The 22,489-nt window shown below is 37.5% G+C and overlaps 3 protein-coding genes across 4 annotated transcripts; 1 reads left to right on the plus strand and 2 right to left on the minus strand.

The window, feature by feature from the left end:
* Positions 1-222: 222 nt before the first annotated feature.
* Positions 223-5,960, minus strand: LOC133724628 (amino-acid permease BAT1 homolog). The gene is made up of 7 exons (XM_062151395.1): positions 4,802-5,960; positions 4,449-4,631; positions 3,580-3,699; positions 3,299-3,490; positions 2,543-2,848; positions 2,114-2,296; positions 223-1,026 (listed from the first exon to the last, which is right to left on the minus strand). Exons 1-7 carry the CDS (start codon positions 4,901-4,903, stop codon positions 532-534), a joined length of 1,581 nt encoding a protein of 526 aa, XP_062007379.1. The 5' UTR covers positions 4,904-5,960; the 3' UTR covers positions 223-531.
* A 136-nt stretch (positions 5,961-6,096) lies between these two features.
* Positions 6,097-9,423, minus strand: LOC133724629 (psbP domain-containing protein 2, chloroplastic). The gene is made up of 3 exons (XM_062151396.1): positions 9,065-9,423; positions 8,824-8,979; positions 6,097-6,402 (listed from the first exon to the last, which is right to left on the minus strand). The coding sequence occupies exons 1-3, from the start codon at positions 9,344-9,346 to the stop codon at positions 6,148-6,150; spliced, it is 693 nt and encodes a 230-aa protein (XP_062007380.1). The 5' UTR covers positions 9,347-9,423; the 3' UTR covers positions 6,097-6,147.
* Positions 9,424-13,385: 3,962 nt separating this feature from the next.
* LOC133724630 (NAD-dependent protein deacylase SRT2) lies at positions 13,386-19,216 on the plus strand. Of its 2 annotated transcripts, XM_062151397.1 has the most exons (11): positions 13,386-13,541; positions 14,009-14,048; positions 14,173-14,410; positions 14,572-14,637; positions 15,944-15,989; positions 16,721-16,881; positions 17,028-17,157; positions 17,313-17,477; positions 18,454-18,581; positions 18,830-18,929; positions 19,010-19,216. In XM_062151397.1, the coding sequence occupies exons 1-11, from the start codon at positions 13,506-13,508 to the stop codon at positions 19,061-19,063; spliced, it is 1,164 nt and encodes a 387-aa protein (XP_062007381.1). In that variant the 5' UTR covers positions 13,386-13,505; the 3' UTR covers positions 19,064-19,216. The 2 variants fall into 2 exon arrangements, with proteins under 2 accessions (XP_062007381.1, XP_062007382.1); XM_062151398.1 differs by lacking the exons at positions 13,386-13,541; positions 14,009-14,048 and having other exon boundaries at positions 14,269-14,410; positions 15,944-16,000.
* Positions 19,217-22,489: the final 3,273 nt, after the last annotated feature.

A 22,489-nucleotide genomic window follows, 5' to 3' on the forward strand; every position in this document is an offset into this window, starting at 1 on the left:
CTAGAAACTGAGCTCTATAAAATATTTATATTTAATTTATTATCAGAAATTTAGAACGAGAGAAGTGAGCTATAAATTTATTTTTCAAATTTACCAAATATTTTTTTTTTTTTATTAAATTGAAAATTGGTATTTTCTCGTTCACAGGTCCAGTGGATGAGTGCATGTCCCCAAGAAGGTGTCATAGGGGAGCGCTTCAAACTTGGTAAAAATTCAAAATTCAAGGGCTTCAAGGACTCAAGCAGAAGTTATCAATCAACTGACACACACACACATTTTTTTTTTGTTACATTGGAGGGAATTCTACTTGGCATGAACTACCAAACTAGGAAGTTTCAAGCATACATCTATCTGAAAACAAAAGGCACTAATGCTCTGCTTTCCCTTTCTCAAGGTACTCGCTTACATCCCTGGACAACAAACGGAGGTTTGTTAAGTGATTCTATAATTTATCCAAGAGATGACAAAGCTAGGAACTTAAAGATGAAAAGCCAGAACCAACTTAAACAAGAAACACTTTGATGTGAATGTTTAAACCTTTCCATTATGTTCAGTTTCAATGTTTCTAACAGGTCCTTTGAACCACTTCCTTGCATCCAACACCCACCAAAGCATTATCAGACCTAAACCCACACTCAAAGCAACAGGTGCATAATTGAATGTACTCCAGCTAATTGGGTAGTAAGTAGGGAGGAGGAAGACAGAACAAGTGTAACAAATCCAAAGGAAGGCGACCAAGCAAATCGGTCTGCTAAAATTGCCCAAATAAAATGGCCCGGGGTTGAACTTCTTCTCAGGCATTACCATTCTTGCAAAGATCGGAACTGCATAACCTCCTACCCATCCGATTGTACATATGGAAGTTATGGCCGTGAAGACTACATTGACTTTCAAGATTGGAAGTCCCAGGAGAATGCAGATGGCTGCACAGAGCCACACTGCGTTGGAAGGAACTTTGTGTTTCGGGTGAATTTTTCGCCATACAGACGAGAATGGAATCCCTTGGTCTCTTGATAGAGCATACACCTGATAAAAAGCCAGTGCAATCAATGCCAGTATGACAACAGAAGTTTAAGTTAAGAGATTACTAGTATATTTGAGTAACAATAATGGAATATATACAAAAACATATATAACAGTCATTCCAAAATCTAGCTAGGAAACTTACTGTTGGCATTATGAAAGAAAAGCAAAACAGTTTATATCAAGGAAGCAATGTGACCAATCATGGAATCAAACTGGAAATTCATATAAAAGGAAACTTACTGTTGGAAACCGATAAGATGAAAGTTGCCACAAAATATTTTATAAATTAAACAAGGAAAATGGTACATATATGTGACCGATCATGGTATTAAAACTGGCATGCTCTCCAAAAGCTGAAGTAGCATTGTTTACAGGTCTCCTCTGATATGATTCATGAATTAGTAGCATACACTCACAGAAATTACAGTATACTAATAGCTAGTTATACATTGAATTAGACATTGTTGGAGTATTGTAAAATAATGACTGATAACGATAACTAATGAGGTCGTCCTGTCATTTATATTGATATGAAGATTTGATCACGACATAATTTTTTTTAGTGGTATCAATATGCAATTAAAATTGGAGACAGTTTAGTTTAAGAAATGTAAAAGTTAGATGTTGATTATTACTACTAGGAGTCAAATGGTACAAGAAACTACACTCATCGCAATCAATTAACCTTTGGATGGATGTTTAGAAGCACAGGTTCAATTTTCGTGGTTGGATATTTTGAAAAGTCAATGGCTTTTTCATACTGATTAGACCAGAATCAAAAGTTTTATTCAATACCTCAATAATTCCAACTCAATCTGAAGAGACCACACAAAACTTTGCAAGCAAATGATTAGCTGACCTAGTAATATTTGTAATGCAATGTATTCCGATGCATGTCTAATATCAGATAAAACATATAATAATAATAAAAGGATAGCCCAAGTAGTGATCATAGGCAGCAGATAATGTAATTATTTTTCAGCAACATATTAGTGTTGGAAATCTCATATCAAGTTATCGACATGACGGGCTTAGCATGCCAAACAGTTAATTCTGTTTTTGGAGGGAAAAAGGAAAAAGCACTTACTACTCTGGCAGCACTGGTGGTAATTGAAAGTCCGCCAAAGAAGAATGAACCCCAAATGATAAATAGTAAAATGATTGCTCCAGTGGAACTATGATACCTCCCATGAAATGCATCATAGAGAATTTGAGCAGGCACAAATGCTCCTCTAGTCTCATTGGTGGGATCATATAGGTAGCTAAAATCCTGAGAGGAAATACAAGTTATGAAAGTATCAGGTTAATAATCTCCAACACATATAATTGAGAAAGGATAGTTTCGTGGATGGAAGAATGTTTTAACAGACGATTATTATGGAATCCATCATTTAAAATACTTTCTTAAGAGTAACAAAAAGAGTACTTTTACGGCAATCACTATATATTTCAAATTTTTGCTTCAAATGTTATGTAATATCAATCAGTACACTTTGGCATGCCTTTGCATCCATACCTGAATGCTGAAAGTCAGGGCCAAGATGTATGCCCATCCAAATACTGAAATGATACCGATGCTTGTTAGAATAGCAATAGGACCATTCTTGTCTGCTCCTCTGGTTTCTTCTGTTAGATGTGCTGCAGCATCATATCCATATAATGAATACTGACTAACAAGAAAGGATAGAATCACTGCATAAGGCTTGCTTGATATTCCCGTCAGCTCAGGGGCCACATCAAAGTTTGTGAACACGTATGATGCAGACTGTGTAGTAAGTGCTACAAGGGGAAGCATTATAACAATAACCGTCCCTCCAACGACCTGACAATGAAACATTGCATATTTGAAATCAATATTTTATATCAGATAATACTTGCACTATTCTATTTTCCTTTTGTTTTCCCTTTATGTATATTGGTAATTTGAAAGCACTGCATTCTGCTTGGAAGACAGAATCTAATCATGTATCCTTTGGCTAAATTTTTCTACTTGTCTAAAACCACTCCAAGTCTGAACTTTCTTGCCAAATTTAAAACATCACATAATAGGGATATGCTATTAAACCACCTCCTTTGTAGTCTTTAGTTCCTAACTTGCCAAAATTTAGCAATAGAAGCTCGTCAAGGTAGAGTTAGCACTTTGGATATCAGTATATATAGTATAAATCACAGTATTACTAATCACTTATCACACTATACAGAACTATCAAAGCCACTTCCCTACAAAAATTGAAACAAAAAAATTGCAAGACACCAGAATATTTGATTGTACCTGCCACCATATGGATATTATATCAATAAAGGCAATCACTTCTAACGCAAATGTGTTGAGAAACGCCCATATAAGAGTGAGGCCGATGTACATGCATAAGAACAACCACTTTGGTGCAAAATACCCTCCACCTTTATTTGTCCCAGTGCATAGTAAAATGATACTTTGCAGTGTTTGAGATCCTGCATATGCCTTCAAAATCAAGTAACAAGTGTTCGGCTCAATCACATTATATATTTCATACTTTTTCTGAAAAGAATAAACACTCAAGCAATTCATACCTGAGTACCTATGCCAGCAATGAGCCCTATGGTCTCAAGCCAAGCACAACACCATGATGCAAGGGGACCCCATTTGGGGCCAGCTAAGTGAGCAGCCCAGAAGTAAAGAGAACCTGTGGTCTGTTTGACAAATGGAATGTAATATAATTTAGTAATGAAAGGCATCTCCGATTATGTTTCTAGCAGAGCAGACTTGAACACCTAAATCACTGCCTTTAAATTACAAGCAGATATTTGTTGGAGTTCAACGTACTCTATGGTATTCATCTTGTGGCATGGTATATTTCCCACTTTTCCTGCAACTGATCATACCATGCACAATCCTACTTCCACACAACTGATACTTTCAAGAGAGAAGAAAAAGTTTCTCTCTCTTTTCAAGTTCCAACTAAAGTTATTTCAGTTTTCTAACTTATGTGAACTTGCTTGTCAAGTTGAATTAACATGTGAAACTTTCACTCTCCTTTTCCCCATTTCACTTTTCTTTATCAACGTGTGAATTAAGAAAGAGATGATTAACATGCCAGAATTAGAGAAAAGAAAAACAAAATTGATTTTGACACTGAAATTGTAGGCAGGGGTGAAGATTCGCTAAGTGTGAAATAACCTTATATATACTTACAGTAAAGCTGAGGTTTCAGTTTTTTTTCAAAGCCAGCTAAACACATGTTCTTAATTATACTGATTAGTCATTTTGCAGTAATAAGCTTGATTGGATAACAAATTCAGCAAACATTAGAACCTCAATAACATAATTAGATGAAAGACGACTCCATGGCAGTAGTAAGAGCAAAAACAAGGTATGCAACCAACAAAATATTGAAATATAAACATGAAAGGAATTAAAAGTGAGAAGAGAAGGGCCTAACCGGGAAAGAAGAGCAGATCTCTGCCATGGCAAGTCCAACAAACCAGGTGAAAAATGATACCACCACCCAACCCCACACAAGGCTTGCAGGACCTGCATATGCAAGGCTAGAACCATACAAAGGAGTGATTCCGGTGAAGAGTGTCATCGTTGAGAATGATATTGCAAGAGTTTTGAACAAAGTCTGAAACAAATCAAACATCCAATTGATGAAGCTCAATTGCAAGCCAATAATATACATAACAATCTCATAAATCTCTTGGTGATAAGCAAGAAGTAGTAGTATAGAAGATACAGTTAAAACTTCACAGCATGAAAAACATGTCGTGTGATGATCAATTAGGTGCCAATTACCATCTCTCTTCTGAGTTCTTGCTTGTAACCAAGCTCATTAAGTCGCTTTTCCCCTGAATCCATCTCTCGGATTTGTGATGCATCTACTTGGTTCTGTCCCATTGAATTAATCAAGCTTTCAACTTGCTGGAGTTAGCTCAAGATGAAAGTAGCAGCTTATATGCAACTGGGGTGGAGAGAGAGAAACTCAAGCAAGCTGCATACTCATCCTTGTATTAAAGATGTAAAGGTTTACAAGACTTGGGGAGATGTTGCATGTAAAACTGAAATATCTGGCTAGTTGCCATGTTTGAATTCTCATTTATAAATCTCTGCATGTCAACTCGTACAAAGACAGCAACCGCCAATTTTATATGTTTCTCATCTTACTTTAACTTCACATTTCTATGCTCTCATCAGCCTTTGAATTTAGGATCTCTATCCACACTGTACTACTAATCTTTATGGACCATTTCTCTCTGTCTTTTCGTCAAACAAGAACAAGTCAATCATTTATTTTTCTCGTTTTTGCCTTTTGGGTTGTTTTGTCTCAGACTATGCTGATAACGGGATCTGCTACTTTCAAAAATTTCTTGACTACAAGATCCCAGCCTCCGCCTACTTTCATATCCTTGACCTTTTCCTTTCCCATTCAAAAATAAAAAAAGAAAGAAAGAAAGAAAGACGTAAATGTTACCGAACCAAGTAGACAGGTTCAACGAAGAATCTGAGATACTTTCCCATGGAAGATTCCGAGCACATGAGATGTAGAGTCAAATGGGGATCCAGGTAGTAGTTTACAATATCTTCTTTGGAATTTTCTATAGAGACAGTTCCACATGCAAAGACTAGGATTGCGGGTTTGAGGGCACTCCATGGTTTGCTTCCTTGCCGCCGAATTCAAAGCCTTGTTATCTGCTTCTACGCTTATTTATTTCATTCTTTCACTAAATCCAACGCTTGATAAACAAACTGTAATTTCAAACTATTTGAGAACAATCAACAAGAACATCATTGTCATCCCTGTCCTGTTCGGGATCGAGGTAACCACTTCTACCTTAAATTGTTGTATTACAAATTAAAGGGCCTCACTGTGTTCTAAACATAATAAACTATAGATGACATTAAGGGTTCTCAGTACGCATAAATGCAATCGGTTAGCAGCACTATGTATAACACAACTGGTTTTTCCCTACCTCATGAATAATATCGAAGTGACTAGATTACCTTTAATTTGGTTTGAAACACTCCGATATCTTTCATCGAAGTTGAAGACATTTTATTGCTTGGGCGGATCCTTGAGGGGCACAAGCAGATTCAGAAACAGTAAAGTCGTTTTGATGGAAGAATGTGCAGTAATATTATGTTTAAGTTGTTGCATCAAAAGAATGAAGAGCTTGTTCCAACATCAGTCTTGTATGTGGGTTAAGAGGGCTCTCTGGTTTGTCTGAGTGAGTAATATTTAAGAGGTAGAGCTTCTTTGAGGCGACAAATGCGGCAGAAAAGATTCTCTTCATCCCTCCCCTAGTGCTATCAATCTTATACTCAAATTCGTACACTTGTAGGCCATCCTTACCTGATCGCTCTGCAACTCCAATAACTTCAGCATCTTTTGTACTTTCCTGTATGATCAGAATAAACATGAGGAAACAGTTCTACTGGTTTGAAAAATCTGAGAGGCAATGCCTAACAAAGTAAGAAATAAAAATGCCACTGTAAGCTCAATCCAATAATATTCACCCAACATTGTAATGTTCCACTAGCATAACTGATATTGGTCCTTCAACTGAAAGATCCATCAAATATTCAAGACCTCAAGTCTTAAAAAGATAGCAGCAGCAACCAATAATCAGACCATATGAACCGCGCTCATCTAAGTCACAACAAACAGACATTGTGTCTAATATGCTCAACAGAACTAATGAGAGAGATAATCAGGTCCTGCAGTTCAGATTAGAAAAGTTGGAGTCTTTAAGCTTTTATACTCTGATCCAAGTCAAAACGATATATGCACTGTTCTCAGGCTACAACGACACATTGACCACAAAAGAAAAAAAAGAACGGAACAAAGTCTAAGAAAGACACAAAGTACTTGCTGAAAGCCTAACTTTCTGGGTCATGATGGACACAGGTACATGCCAAATGTACATTTCCAAAAATTTGACCTTAATCCTAATGTTATTTTACGAAACAACAAGGCATTCTCCAAATGAAACAAAGCTAAAATGAAAATTGTCAAAATACGGATAATCTTTATCCTTAAACAAAATTCCAGAGAACTTTTTTGATGCTGAGAAAAGGAATTCTTGTTCCGCAGCCTGGAAAGGAGTACTGGATTCAAGACAGTGAATTTTCAAGGGATTAAGATGGATAGTGGGCAGTGGTAAGAGTCAAACCGAATAATACTAGAAACCGAAAGCTGGTATGCTCTTAAGTTATCCTTCCACCTTCCATAATAGTGTCATATACTCAAGCTGGCAATTTCATTAGTTCATATGAGTTTACTATTAGCAGTTTATTAAGACCTTATTTCAATGCAGACTGCAGAGATAGTCCAAGAGCTGAAATATACACAATTGGTATGTCAAACAATGCAATTGATGCCTTCTATTGGGTAAACTTAGTATTTTCCTTTATTCCCATATAAGTAATGCATTACACCGTTATATTTTATAAAGATTAGACATATACCATTAACGTTAACTTGAAGTCCGTATTACGCTCGAACCCAATGCCCAACTTTTAGGTAAAAAAAACACAGCTATCCAAAGAAATGCCAAGAGAATTATGCAATCAAATTGACCAAAATTAGGCTTACAAAGATCCAAGGGTCTTACTGAAGAGCCTTTCTTTATTGGTCATGCTGAACACAGTTCCATGAGAAATGTGCACCCAATCCTTTCATCTAATCAAAGAGTTTCTTATCCCAAGGTTATTTTACTAACATGTTGTGAACGGAAAGTAGGGAGCATGAATATAAAAAAGGTGGGGAGTAAAACAAAAGAGACATTCTCCACGCTAAGCAAGCAAGTCATCCAAACGGTCAGGATATGCACAATCTCTATTAACAAACAAAATGCAGGTTCGAACAAACATAACATCAAGCTGGTTTATGATGCAAGCAAGGAATAACAATCGACTCCAGTACTTTTTCCATACTCAAGCACTGTGATTTCCATCTGTTTGGTAAGAGCTGAGGTAATCTTTGCTGCATCTGGTGCTTTTTAGATTAAATGGTGATTTGGCCTTATATTCTCAATCCATGGTTTGTCTATCTAGATGCATGCGATTATTTCATTACTCTTTTTTTTTATATAAAGCCATGGAGTGAGAGTAGAATAGTGTTAAATCACTATTTAAAGGATAGTCCCAAACAATATAATCAGCCAGATCTGTTTCAAATAGCTGAGTTACAGAATTTCTTTCTGGCTTTCTGCATTGAAATCCTCACAGAAAAATGTTGGAATTTGGTAATGGAGATATCATTTGAGTTGTTCAACCTATTTTCCAGAAGAAAGGAGGCCCTTGACAGACTCATAATGGCTGTTCAATAGCTAAATGGGTGTGTAACTAACGAAAGCCAGGGCATGTGTGATAATTCTGGTTTTATACTATTTGGAATGGCTCTCTCATAACCAAACCAGCTATCTATATTTTAACTTTGCAGAGTGCCGCCTTATAGATTAAACGTCGACTTATCGTATTGCCATTCAATCTAAGACAGCGCGGATAGCTTGTAGTGAAGATCCCCCTTTCATAGTATCTAACTGTATACACCTTATATGCACCTGAGGGTAGTCTTCTTCTCCAATTAAACATTATTGTAATGATTAATGAAATGCCAGACCAAAAAGAGGTTAGGAAGGACACACAGGCTTATTATAAAACCTTAATTCACCGGCCACATTTCCATATCTAAAGCAAATGAATACTTCTCCTGACTCCTGAGGCTATCTTACAACAACAAAATCATTCTCCACAACACCATCATAATCCATCAGCAACACGGAGACGAAGATACACATTCGAAAGAAGCAAATTACCTTGCGCTTTTCGGCTTGTATAAGCTTATCAGCTACAAATTGAGGACTGCCAAACTCTCCAAGTGTTTTAAGCCGAACCGGGTTGACGACAACGCCAGCATTGTTGCTGCCATTACTTGCCTCTTCAAACAGAGCAGTGGCCCCTGCTTTATCAACCTACCCATCCACCATAATCATCATTCACACACAATTCACTTGAAACAGACTTAAAGCAAGTATTACTGGAAAAAAACGAAGATACCTTTATCCAGGAGGAGGGCCGGAGGAGAGTGAAGCCCTCCTTGGAATCCGTGTAGCGCTCGAGCTCCAATTCCTGAGCGAAAATGGGTGAGTTTGGGAGGACCCCATTTAAGAAAACTGCTGCAAAGAGTGAGAGGCTGAGGCTTCTCTTGGTCAAATGAGGTGGTGTTTGAAGTGAAGAAGAAGCTTTGGGCTTTGAGTTTGAGTTTGAGAAGCAGGGTTGCTGAGTGTGGGTCTGTTTGTGGTTTGAGAGAGCAAAGCAATTGCAAATATGCAAAGCCATCGTTACTTAGAGATTGGATGAGGAAGATGAAGGTGGTCTTTTCTTACGTGGGACATGTGGACTTGTGGAGGGTCACAATGTCTTTGTATAATGCTGTTTCCGTTTTCAGACGTGTGTGTGTGTTTTTTCTTCAGTAACTTCATTTTCCTCAATGTCGTAAAACGAAAATAAAAGAATTTGAGAGAAAGATAGAGAATTTGGATGGAGACTGGAGAGAATGTAAGGGCCCGTTCGGTATCATTTTGCGATACGTTTTTTATTTTACGAATTCAAAAACTTATGTAATTTGCGTTCGGTGCATTAAATTTAAAAAATAAGGAAAACAAATTTTAGGAAACAATTCAGAAACTATGAATAAATATGGGAAATGACTTTTTGACGTTTTCCTTGTTTCCTGAAAACAACCCACCCTGCAATTAGAGAAAGTGATTTATTTTTATTTTTTACTTTTAAGCACATAGATCCACAAACTCTTCTCCTATTTTTTGATCTTTCTCTCTTTCTCTCCCACAATTTCCATTAAGTCGTATCTTCTCTTCTCATGATCTCATCTACTTTATCTGCTGTTTTAACTTTCTTCTTCCCCATCTTTTTTAATCAATTGAAACTTGCAGATCATCATGCAGTGGAGAAGAATGAAGGATTTAGAAAATCCCTCTTTCATGTGTCAGATCTAATTTATATGGATGATTTAGGGTGAAAGCTTCGGCATTTTATGCTTCAATATAATTGGATTATCTCATGGGCTAGAGGAATTAACAATTAAGGTTGAGACATTTGATTGAATTATCTTTTTGAACTAAAGATTCAGGAGCTTGCAATTTTATATGATATATTTTATAAACAAAATTGAGGGATTTGGTTCTTCTTGTTCAATCTCCTTCACAATACTCTGTTTCTTTTCTCATAACAACCAATAAAGGATTCATGATCAATACAAACAAAATAGTCAATCTTTCATAATTACTAAAGAAAAACTAAAAATGATTTTTTCTCTTTGAAGAAAAAAAAAATAGAGTTTCAGATTGTATAAACTGAGTGCTACATACATATATATATATGTTTTTTTTTTATATATATATATAAACTGAGTGATAGATATGTTTTTAATATTTCAAATTTTGAAATACTTGTGCCGAACATGTATTTACATCTTAAAAACTTGTAGTTTAATTCCTTGTTTTCATTCTACAATCCAGTATTACAAAAATAGTTTCATAAAACGTTACAGGAAATACACTTCCATTCATCTCATAATCAGGTTTGTATAGGATTACATCAAGTATATAATTGCTGACCTGTTTATTGTGGGTCTTGTTAGTGATGATGTGTACGCCCAAACCAAATTCACTTTTGATATGAAGCGTCCGTCATACTGCACGATATAGTCAATTTGTTCAATTGTTTGTGTGATTATTGAGAATCCCGTTAGTTGCCGACATGGTATGGAATCGACAAGATATGATGGACAATATCACATCAACAACACATCTAATTGCGCATGTCATGTCATCGCAATCTCATCAAAGTTGTAGATGGACTAAAGTGATGGCCAACATAATGGCTAGCTGGTAGGTCTGTAAATGGACCGGATTTGGATCGGATCGACCTAAATCCAAATCCGTTTACTTAAAAAAAAAATTCGACCCAAACCCGCTCTGTTAACCCGGCGGATCATTGACAGCTCGATCTAAATCCGTATCCGCCGGATTAACGGATACCCGATCCGCTAATCCGACCCGTTTATAATTTCAAATATTTTAAAATTTTTAATAGTAATATTAAATTTAGGGTTCTTGACCAAAAGCACCAAAATAACAAAAAATTATCCCACTTACCCCAGCAACAGTTTTTTCTTCCCACCTACACAATTTAACAACAAATGACTATTTTGCCCTAAACACAATTAATAAATTACAGCTTCACCACTCAATATCAATCTCTCTGACTCTCTCTCCTCTCTCCCCCATCTCTCCCAACTGACCTCCGGCTCTCTCTCCTCTGGCTCCGGCGATCGACCCAGTCCTCTCTCTCCTCTGGCTCTGGCGCTCGACACGACCCTCTCTCTCTCTCCCCTCCAGCTCCGGTGACGACGCAGCAACTTGGAGATTGGAGGAGTCCGGCTTCGTTTCCGGTTTCATGTGGTGTCGCCTTCCGTCCTCACCGCCCTCAGGGGCATCGCCGCGGACCTCAGCGCCGCCCTCAAAACGATGTCGTCTTACTCCAAAGGCAAAATCTTCTTCCTCATCCACTGCCTCTCCCTCTGCAAATCCCTCAACGAAAACACCGTCGCCGTCTCCGGCTGGCTGGCCCTCCTCGACTCCGCCGTCGAGGACCTCCCCGATCTCCTCAAAAAAATCGCCGATCTCTCCAGAGACATGAAGCAAGCTCAATTCAAAGTAAGTGAAGTAATCCAAGCTCTGTAAATCAATTCCTCACTGTTGTTCGAAATTGAACCTCTCAGTATTGAAATTTAGGTCACAGAGAACGAAGAGAGAACTGATTTGGACCAGGCCGATCCCGTCACGGCGAAGCAGACGACCATCATCCACGGAGGACGTCAGCGACATGGAAATGAGTGAATCAGATCGGGTTTCCTCTGGGCTCGAGCTCCCGGAGGACGTCAGCGACATCATCCACGATCTTTGCCTCGCCGGAAGACTACTTCCGGTCTCAGGTCTGCAGTCGGAAAGATGGGAGAAGATGACATGGGTGCCCAATCAGTTTTTTTTTTTTTTTTAAGTAACGGGACAGTGAAAGAAAAAAAAATTTTGAATGTCTATTGGGGGGCAATAGATGTTTTAAATTGATGTAATCTTTTTTTTTTTTTTCGTTAATTAAAGTTTTATTTGTCTAATTTTAGGAAGATTAATTTTCATTTCGGCAAACGAAAGTTCTATTGGGGGCAATAGACGTCTATTGGGGGGCAATACATGGCTGATAGTCGTCTATTGGGGGGCAATACATGGCTGATAGTCGTCTATTGGCCCCGAATAGACGTCTATTAGGGGGCAATAGACTATTGGGGCAATAGACGTTTATTGGGGGGCAATAGATGTTTATTGGGGGCAAAAAAACTTTCCGGTGAGATTTTCAGCAAATTCCGGTGGGCGGCAGCCGGTGACCGGATTCCGGCGAAAGTTGGCCGGAATCCGGCGACCGGTGACCGGATTCAGGCGGCCGGTGACCAGATTCCGGCGGCCGGTGACGGGCTCCGGCGAAGTTTCCTATAGTTTCTCTCTCTTCTATTTTCTCTCTCTCTAAGTAAATAAGGGGTGAGGGGTAAAATGGTATTAAAAAAAATTAAAAAAAAAAAAGAAAATCTTAATGGGGTATTAGGGAAGACTCCCTTAGAGTGTATTGGGTAAGAGAGAATTAAAAAAACTCAATGAGGTTAGTGGGAAAAAAATCCCTAGAAATGGGATAAATGGACAAAAACCCTTAAATTTATATCATGATACCTCATAAGATATTAATAAAATATTAAAACAACATGAAAAGTATCACCAAAAGTAGAATTACATTATCAAAATTCTTAATGCTTCTTGGAATCTTGGGTGATGGACTGTCTCTTAGATCTCTGCAAAAAATTTGTATTAGAAATTCTTCATATTTTATATTTTATATTTTTTAAAAATAATAATATATTAATAAAAAATAATATTTTATTATTACGAAAATGGGCCGGATTATTAACGGATCGGATCGACCTAAATCCGTATTTGATCCGTTAAATAAACGGGTTAACGGATTCGAATCATTAACGGATCAACGGATCAAAATTTTCGATCCAAACCTGTCAAATAGCCACAGATTTGGAGCGGATCCGGATCAAAATTCGGTCAATTTACTGGTCTACTAGCTGGTACAAAGGTACATGTCGGAAATCAAATTAATAGGGATAAATTTGAGATTCACCTTTTGAGTGAACGTGAACCCTCAAAATAATGGTTGTAATTTAATGTATGAGGTAAGACATGCTCCGCCGCACATGAGAAAACCTCGTAGACAAATGGTGTTAAAGTATGCTACGTGGAAACTGGAAAATGTATGTGAAAGAGAACACGCTGACCGATGAGTCCAATGCTGAAATAACCGAAACTCCCTCTTCTTCTTCTTCTTCTTCTTCTTCTCTTCTCCTTGAAACTTGGATACAAATATGGCGGCCATGCTCATTCGCTTACCATTCTTTTCCGTGAGTCCATTTCCCATTACTTTTTTTGTATCTTTTTCATTTTACGTTTGCATTCCTTCCCATCTTCTTTGTGCTTATATGCATTTTCTGGGTTTCTCCAATTCGTTCTCATGTTTCAATTCAAATTAGGATTAGGAATAGTCATCTGAAACAAAAAGGGAACTGATAATCATGTTGGGTATTCAAGGAAACTTGAGAAGCATATAGAAATGAAGTTGAGGGTCAATAATTTGTTCAATGTTATCAGCACAATAGAAAAGTTATCTGTACAATTTAGTGTCAAAAATCAAAATATTTTACATTAACATTCTCAGTTTGAAGAAGTTACTAGCACAATGAATTAATCTCGAAACGTTGTTTTCTTTACCAATTATGTGGTGGGATGGATTCTCTTTAGTAGCTCTTAAAAGCACAAGTTTGGCTTGCTATACGGATTGTTGAACCGGATTATTTACTTTAACTTACAGGGTCTCAGAACTGCTAGAGAAATGAGGAATATCATGACAGGCAAGTCTGCTCTTGTTACACCCAAGTTTATAGTATCAGTAACCCTGTCTTTGCTACTTTGCCACTATGTTCCATTTGAGACTTTGAGTGATGCTATGTTCTTGAAATCGCTTATGCTATTCAGATGTTATTCAATCAAGTAGCACAAATTGGAGATTACCAAGCAGTCAAAGAAGAGTCATTTCTTTTCGTAGCTCAGTGAAGTCTGTCCAAACCTCAACCCAAGTATCTGTCCCAGGCACTTTGTCGACAAGAGAAGGAAAAGTGCCTTCGAGCTTCTTGAGGGACAAGAAGTTGGCTCCTGATTCAGATCCGCCTAGCATGCAAGATGTCAACCTTTTGTATCACTTTTTCGATCAAAGGTAAATAAATAATCTGATATCCCCATTATTTGTCATGTGAATTCTATATTCGCTGCTGCATCTGAGGTTTCCTTCGGTGCTGGAAGGTTTCTAAATTCTTCACTACAATTTTTGGTACCTCCTTTACTAGATTTCTTATTATTTATTATTCTCTATTGCAGTACTAAGCTAGTGGTATTGACTGGAGCTGGAATTAGCACAGAATGTGGTATTCCCGACTACAGAAGGTTCTTCTCTTCTTTGATATAGTTGATTATGCTTTATAAGGTGCATGGAACCTTGTTTTTGCAGCCTCTGATATTGAGCCACTATCCAAGCAGAAAAGATTAAGAATAAATAATTTCAGAAATTTAAGTTTATAGTATTTTTTCATGATGCTAATTTTCCATAGCTAATAGAAAGAACGTTCTAACTTCACTTTATGATACAGGACAGAGGCTAGAAGTTTCTGACTTACTAGTTAGGGTAAAAAGATACTAGAGAGAGGACATCCCAACAATAACACATGAGAACAAAGAGACAATCGCAGTAGGAATAAAGTAGGAACAAAGCTATTTGAGTTCTAGGGAAAAAGAATCCCAATAAAACTATATTTTCTGATGATATGATCAAAGGTAGATACAAAGAAACAAACATAGCTATTTATACTAGGTTATGGCACCCCTAAGAAAAACACAAAATTAATGCCGACAGCAAGAATATAGAAAGACAAACAGAACAATAAAAGATAATAAAACCCCTAATTTCGTTTAGGGAAGTATTTTTGGATGCTCCTGCATCACTTTTCCATCAATCTTTTTGAGCCCTATTATTACTTGTTGAATTGACTCTTCTCATCTGATCATATTGTTTTCCTTTTTGTTCCACAGTCAAGCCCCCGCTATGCCATTAAGTAAAATTTTGATAATGTTAAGTAATGTTTGACAAAGGGTTTTAGGTTCCCAATCGCATTAGTAACTTTTGATTCAACAATCTCATGGGTTTTAGGTTCCCAATCCATGGATTTCTTATGGATTTAACTTTTTACTAACCCTCAGTTTTTTAGAACCCCTACAGTGCCAGGAGCCTCACGCACTAGTGCTCACTTCTTATCCAGATACATTTATAGCTACAAAGCAAGTTTTGACTGTTTTGTCCACACATGTTGGCACTTCAGAGGCAATCAGAAAAGTTAAGCAGCCAAGTCTGGGTTGCTACTATTTTGCTGTTAGTTGGTTGTATATAACATACTTAATAGTGATATATCATATATGTATGTGTGTGTATTAAGTTGCGCTATTTTTGCCTCTAAGAAGCACACAAACTCTATCATTTTGCTAAGCTGGTATCTTTTTCAAAGTGTGTATGATCCCAATGGATTTCTTGCTATAATTAAAGCATCCTTCTTCAGCTGAAATTTACCAGGAATACTTAAAATTTTGGAGATCATGATAACCGTATTAAATGATTTATCACTATATTTTCTTTGTGATCAGAGTTTCTGCTATGCGTAATTTATTCTCATCTATTATTACCATCTTTCTTGTGTTGCAGTCCAAATGGAGCTTACAGTTCTGGTTTCAAACCAATTACCCATCAGGTGATCTGAAGGCATGTGCTATCATACTGACTCCTATTTCTTCTCAAAATAGGAGATGCTATATAATTGTTTTCGTAGGAAGGGTTCATGCATTTCTTTTTATGGTTCTGACTTCTGAGATGTTCTGAGCTAAATTTAGTCTAAAAAATTATCACACTTTAGACAAAAAAAGGGAAAGGTTACAGTAGACATATCACTCCAGTGGTATAGAAGTGAAAAAAATGAAAGAGAGCAGCTTTACCTGTGCCAACCAAAGACAGATGCTGATTCTAGTGCTATGAAGTAAAATTACTAAAGTGAAGAATGGAGATTTTATTATGAAGTTTTCAAGATTTTATTATTCTTTGAAACAAGAAATTGGTTCTTTTTCAGCTGCTAAATCACGTTTACATCTCCATGCTAACTGTTAATAACTTTTAGCAGCATCTGAACCTTTTGAAAATGTGTACTTCGATAAAGAATAACTTGATGCCTCGCTCTGCCATAGGCCTTGACTGCAGTATTGCTTATACATGTCTTCAGGAGATTAAGTTTTAAAGAACTACATAGAATTACAAAAGAAAAATGCATTGGTTGTACATCTTTGTTTATAATAATGTTGCATCATGTTTTTATTTATTCATTTTTTTTTTAATTTAACTTCGCCTAAATGTGACTTATTAATCACAGAGGCTCGAAGCTCTACCTTCAACTAATGTTTTTATTTTTCATTTTTATTTTTTTATGAACAGGAGTTTCTCCGCTCTAGTCGGGCTCGTAGGCGTTATTGGGCAAGGAGTTATGCTGGGTGGAGAAGATTTAATGCTGCGCAGCCCAGTGCAGCTCATATTGCTTTATCATCACTAGAAAAAGCTGGTCGGGTTAACTTGATGATTACGCAAAATGTTGATAGGTAGCTAACTTCCTGTCTCTTACTCTGTCTTTGTTGCATGGAACAAAATTTCAATAGGGAAGATATTAAGATTGAAACAAACATAGCCTTGGTGCTCTTCGTAACATCTAGCAAACTTTAGTGAGAACAACTCATTTTTGTTACAGGTTGCATCACCGTGCTGGTAGCAATCCAGTTGAATTGCATGGAACTGTTTATTCCGTGATTTGTATAGATTGTGGTTTTTCCTTTTGCCGGCATATATTTCAGGATCAACTTAAGGCCCTTAATCCAAAGGTTAGTTTTGAGGAATATAATTTCCATGGCTAATTTTCTGCATATTTTCTTGACTTTAGCAGTTAAGTTTTAATTTTTTTTATCTATTTATTTATATATTTCTAGTTAATCCCTATGGTGGCCTAATGAACAAGTAAAATATGTTTTTACTTCAGTGGGCAGAGGCAATCGAAAGTTTGGACTATGGCAACCCTGGATCAGACAAGAGCTTTGGCATGAAGCAAAGGCCTGATGGTGACATTGAGATTGATGAAAAATTTTGGGAGGAGAATTTTCACATCCCTACATGCCAAAAGTGCAATGGAGTGCTGAAGCCTGATGTAAGACATTTACCAAGTGAATTTTAAATTTTGGCATCTAAAAGGCTTAAGTTTCTATTTCTTCATGTCAGGAATGTTTAGCTAAATCAGTTGGTTATTCCATGCATATACTATCAGTGAATCATCGATGTATACTAGGCTTTAAAATCATCAATCCACTCTTACATTCATATCATTCTAAGAGGCTGGTAAATGTGTTATGACCCAACTATATGAGAACTTTGATAGTAAATTTCTGATAGTGGTAGGACATGCCTTAGAGGCACTTCGAAGATTTAGAATCAACTCGGGGAAAACGACCGGAGTTACAGGAAAACAAATATGAATTCATAATCCCACGCAAGCATTATGTCCCATATCTCTCTATAACTACCTGCCTACACATTTCATCACCTTACTATTTTATTTTAATTCAAGATACATCTTGATTCAAATAAGAAAGTATGTTGGTTTGAAACTTAATGACATACATTGCCATTAGATTGGTTTTTTGAGGCATTCTGTTCCATCAAGGTAGTGAGCCACACCGCAGGGCAGTAGTAGTGATGGATTCAGAAAAGTTGGGTAGGGAGGTTAACAGGAGTGGTGAACCTCCAAGGGAGTAGAGCGAGGAGGGGAGGCGGGGGGGGGGGGGGGGGGTGGAATTAGTTTTCAGCCCAAAAGAGAGCACACAAGTAAGTTTGCTACTTAATGAATAATATTCATGTGGAACTCAGGGAAGTGACATTTCATTCCACCCTTAACAAGGAATGAAGTTCATTAAGAAGTAGAATTTTACAATCAATGTCATGGAACAGAGAACACCTAACACCAGAAACACCTAAAATGTATCAAGAAATATGAAAAAACAGTTGCAGGGATGCATTCAATTCCATTTGCATTCAGCAATTATGAGCAGTTCCAATGTTTTCTTCTGGTACACTGGGAAAAAAAGAAGAATATTGAAGGAGTTCCTTTTGTTGTGATGATTTCGAAGGTTGTCTTCTTTGGTGACAATGTCCCCAAGGACAGAGCTGATAAGGCAATCCAAGCTGCAAAAGAATGTGATGCTTTTCTTGTACTAGGATCATCTGTAATGACCATGTCTGCTTTTCGACTTGTCAGGTACAGATTGTTTTCATTCCAATTTACTTCAGTTTTGGACGATGTCAGTTTCATATCTTTTCTATACATAAAAGTGAGTGATAGCTTTTCCAGCTAAACAGCTTGATTGCAAACTACTCTGACGTGAGCAAGGAAAGCTTTTCCTTTAGGCAATAAGCATAAAGGGAAAGAAGTCCTTTATCTGTTGTTGAGGCCCAGAATTTTTCTTGTTAAACTTGTAATCAGTATTTGAAGTTTTATTTTTACAGAGCTGCACATGAGGCAGGTGCTGCCACTGCAATTGTAAATGTTGGAGTGACTCGAGCTGATAATTTTGTACCTTTGAAAATCAATGCTCGACTAGGAGAGGTATAAACTTCTTTTTAGCCGATACCTCTGAATTTGGTGTTGGCTTTGTGGACTCTATAACATGCTTTGTAGTGTTACAGATTTTGCCAAGAGTGCTTCACATGGGATCCCTCAGCGTCCCTGCATCCAGGTGATGCTATTCGGAGATCACTTGCTCCAAGCGTTTATAAGAAGCTTTGGCACCACAATAGATTCAGATGATTGTAATGTAAAATTGTTTCTTCTCTAAATGCATATAAAGCTTTGCTCCAACTGTATTAATGTATCAATGAATTCTCATTCGTGGAGAGGTCCAATCTTGTAGACAATGCAATTAGTTCTTTTGGACGAGAAAGAGACGGTTGGATCGACCATAAGAAGCCATGATGTTTGTGGCTCATACGCTCATGCATATAGGTATGGTTATAAAGGTCTTTCCATCTCTCTAATTAAAATTATGAACACAAATTTATCCAAAATAAAAAATGAACACTGATTTGTCCCAAAAAAAAAAAAATGAACACTAAAGTGTGTGCTTCTGATTGATTAAATAAAAGGGGCAATCTTCACCATTTTAGTTCATTGATTTTATGTCGTGTCAAGTTCAGGTCCAATACCACTAATTCCAGTTAGAGTTTTCAAAACAAAACCAAACTAACCACCACAGGTGGTCGAGTTGGTAAGAGCCTCCAGGTGTGGAACCCCCATACCCGGGTTCGAATCCCGCCGACGCTTATTGGGATTAAATCCCAATATATTCTTGGTGGTCAGGGGGGAGGAAGCGTTTTGACAAGATCCCCCGTGCACGGATTATTGAGTGTGTGTTAGCCACACTCAGCCATGTGTCAGTTTTTCATTTGATAAAGGAATAAATCAGTCAACACACTTCTCTCTCCTCATGTGCATTTTTGGGTCAATTGACACATGACTGAGTGTGGCTAACACACACGCAGCTTGAGCTCTAAGCATTTTAGAGACTTGAACAACCCAAATTAAAATAGGTTAAAGAGTCAAATATAATTGATATTAACCTACTTATTCCATTTGCTTATATTTTGTATTGAACAACTAAAATTGAAAATCTAAAGTTGTAGTGTTAAAGCTCAGTCCAAGATGGAGAATCAGTACTCCAATTTAAAAATCTGTTATGTTTTTGTCAATTCACTCTCAAATGATAAATGTCTGTGATTAATGCTGTCAATCATTTCTAGAGCACTAAGTTTGCAAGCTTAGAGCAACTCCAACAGGTTCCCCATATTTTGATTTTTCTCTATTTTAGGGAAAAATGAGCATATTTTGCTCCAACAAATTCTCTATAACTATCCCCATTTTAGGGATAGTGAGGAAAGAGAAAACCAAATTCCCTAAATTTATAGCAATCTCTAAAATTTTAAGAAAGAATTATGGAGATTTTAGAGATTACTGTAAAACAGGAAATCTGTTGGAGTTGGAAATGAAAAAAAGACTAAAGTTTTGACTATAATACATAAATTATAGGGAAGCTGTTGGAGTTGCTCTTAGAGAATAAGAAAATGCCAATGCAGAAGGGTATCCAATCTCAGCTATATTCTTTAGGGATAATGACCATTTACACAATTTTGGGGTTAATTAATTCCACTTACCCAAACACTCTAAGAGATTGGTCACTTACACAATATTTTATATATATTTTGCTCTAATATCCAATTAAGTATTTTTTTTATTACTTTTTATTTATTTTTAAGACAATTTTGCCCTCTCCTTCTTTGTCACTTAGAGAGAAAAGTCACCGGAGTCCTGTCACCGGTCACCGGTCGCCGGAAGTTCTCAAAAAGCTCGTATGAGATCTCATAAGTCACTGGAGAATAGTATTGTGCCCCAATAATATTATTATTGACCCCCAGTAGCCCCTAATAATATGATTATTGCCCCCCAGTAGAAACATTACTGGCCCCTAATAATATAATTATTGCCCCCCAGTAATATGATTATTGTCTCCAGTAGAAACATTATTGCCCCTCAATAATGTTATTATTGCCAAGTCAATTTTGAAAAAGTTTGCTGGGCAAGTCAAAAAATTACCAAACCAAGCATATAACAAGTATTCATATATTAGAGGAACATAACACCAATGATCTTCCACCACATATGTTAATGACTTAATGGCCCACTGGGTTTTCTTCTCTGTGAATTTCCAAGAAGCCTTTCTCACGATGATGACTCAATGGCCCACTGTGTTTTCTTCTCAGAAATGGATCCAACATGCACTCCTTGCCAGACCTGAAGTATCCTGCCGAAACCCGACCCCTACTCCACTGTAATCGTCCACGGTGACGATGATTCCAACTCTGAATTCCACCGAGACCAGAAACAGCAGCGACGCGGCAATTTCAAGAGCTCCACGGACCAAGAACCCGACCCGTACGCCACATTCGTCTACGACGATGACTCCTCCCTCCCTCCGCTCCTCAAACGCCTCCCAAGGACTTCTGCGGCGGTGCCTCCTTCAACTACTTCAAAGACGAGGACGACAACGTGCGGAGCGGCACTTGTCAGGGCCCACCCCGTGCTTGTGGTAATGCGCCACCGCGTTGGGGATCGGGGCGTGCTGCTTCTTGATCAATATGCCCTTCTGGATCTGATGCGGGGACGCCGAAATCTCCATCCCCGACCACCTCATACGTCAATCACCGTCCATTCCTCATCCGGCATCTTCGAGGCTGACGGTGGTCACTGAGTCGACTCGGCCGGGAAGGAAGAGAGAGAGAGAGAGAGAGAGAGAGAGAGAGAGTCTGAGACGAGTTGAGAGAAAGACAAAGAGAAGAGAAATCGGTGAGGGGGGAGGAGAGAGAGAATAGATCGAAGAGGGGAGGGGGAGAGAGAGAGAGATGAGTGTAATTTATTAATTAAAATGAGGGCAATACTGTCAATAGATGTTAGATTGGGTAAATGGGAGTAAAAAACTCTTAGTGGAGTAAATGGGCAATTTTAACCCCAAAATTGTGTAAATGGTCATTATCCATATTCTTTATTTTTAATATAAATGTACCTTTTGGTCATTTTGTCTATCCTTTTTTTTTTTTTGAAACAAACTGACATATCTTTATTAATGAGGAGAAGACTCCTTATCAATTACATCCCAAATAAAATAGGGCGGAACAGACCCCCAAACAGCATTTTGAGAAAAAGAAATTAAGTGCATGACTACTTAGATTATAAGCCACAAAATTGGCTTGACAATAAGCATGAGTAAAGTAAGAACTTGAGATATGTTATAAACCATAAGTAATATCATCATACATACAACCCAACTAGGAAGTATGGGGAATGATGACACTCTGCTTTGTTCCTTGAACAAGTAACATAGAATCTGTCTAAAAAATAACTGGAGAGAGCCCATGCTCTAAAGCATGAGAAACAGCTACCCTCCCCGCCAGTACCTCCACCTACTCTGCTGAAGTAACATTGGTGACCTTTTTGTAAAAGCCACCAATACAACTCTCAGTAGCATCCCTGATAATCACAGCGATTCCTCCTTGCTGGGTAGTGCGATTGAAAGAACTATCCATATTCATTTTAAGCCATCCTATTGCAGGGGTCTT

This window comes from Rosa rugosa, chromosome 1 (assembly GCF_958449725.1).
Source record: "Rosa rugosa chromosome 1, drRosRugo1.1, whole genome shotgun sequence".
Classification (NCBI taxonomy): Eukaryota; Viridiplantae; Streptophyta; class Magnoliopsida; order Rosales; family Rosaceae; genus Rosa; species Rosa rugosa.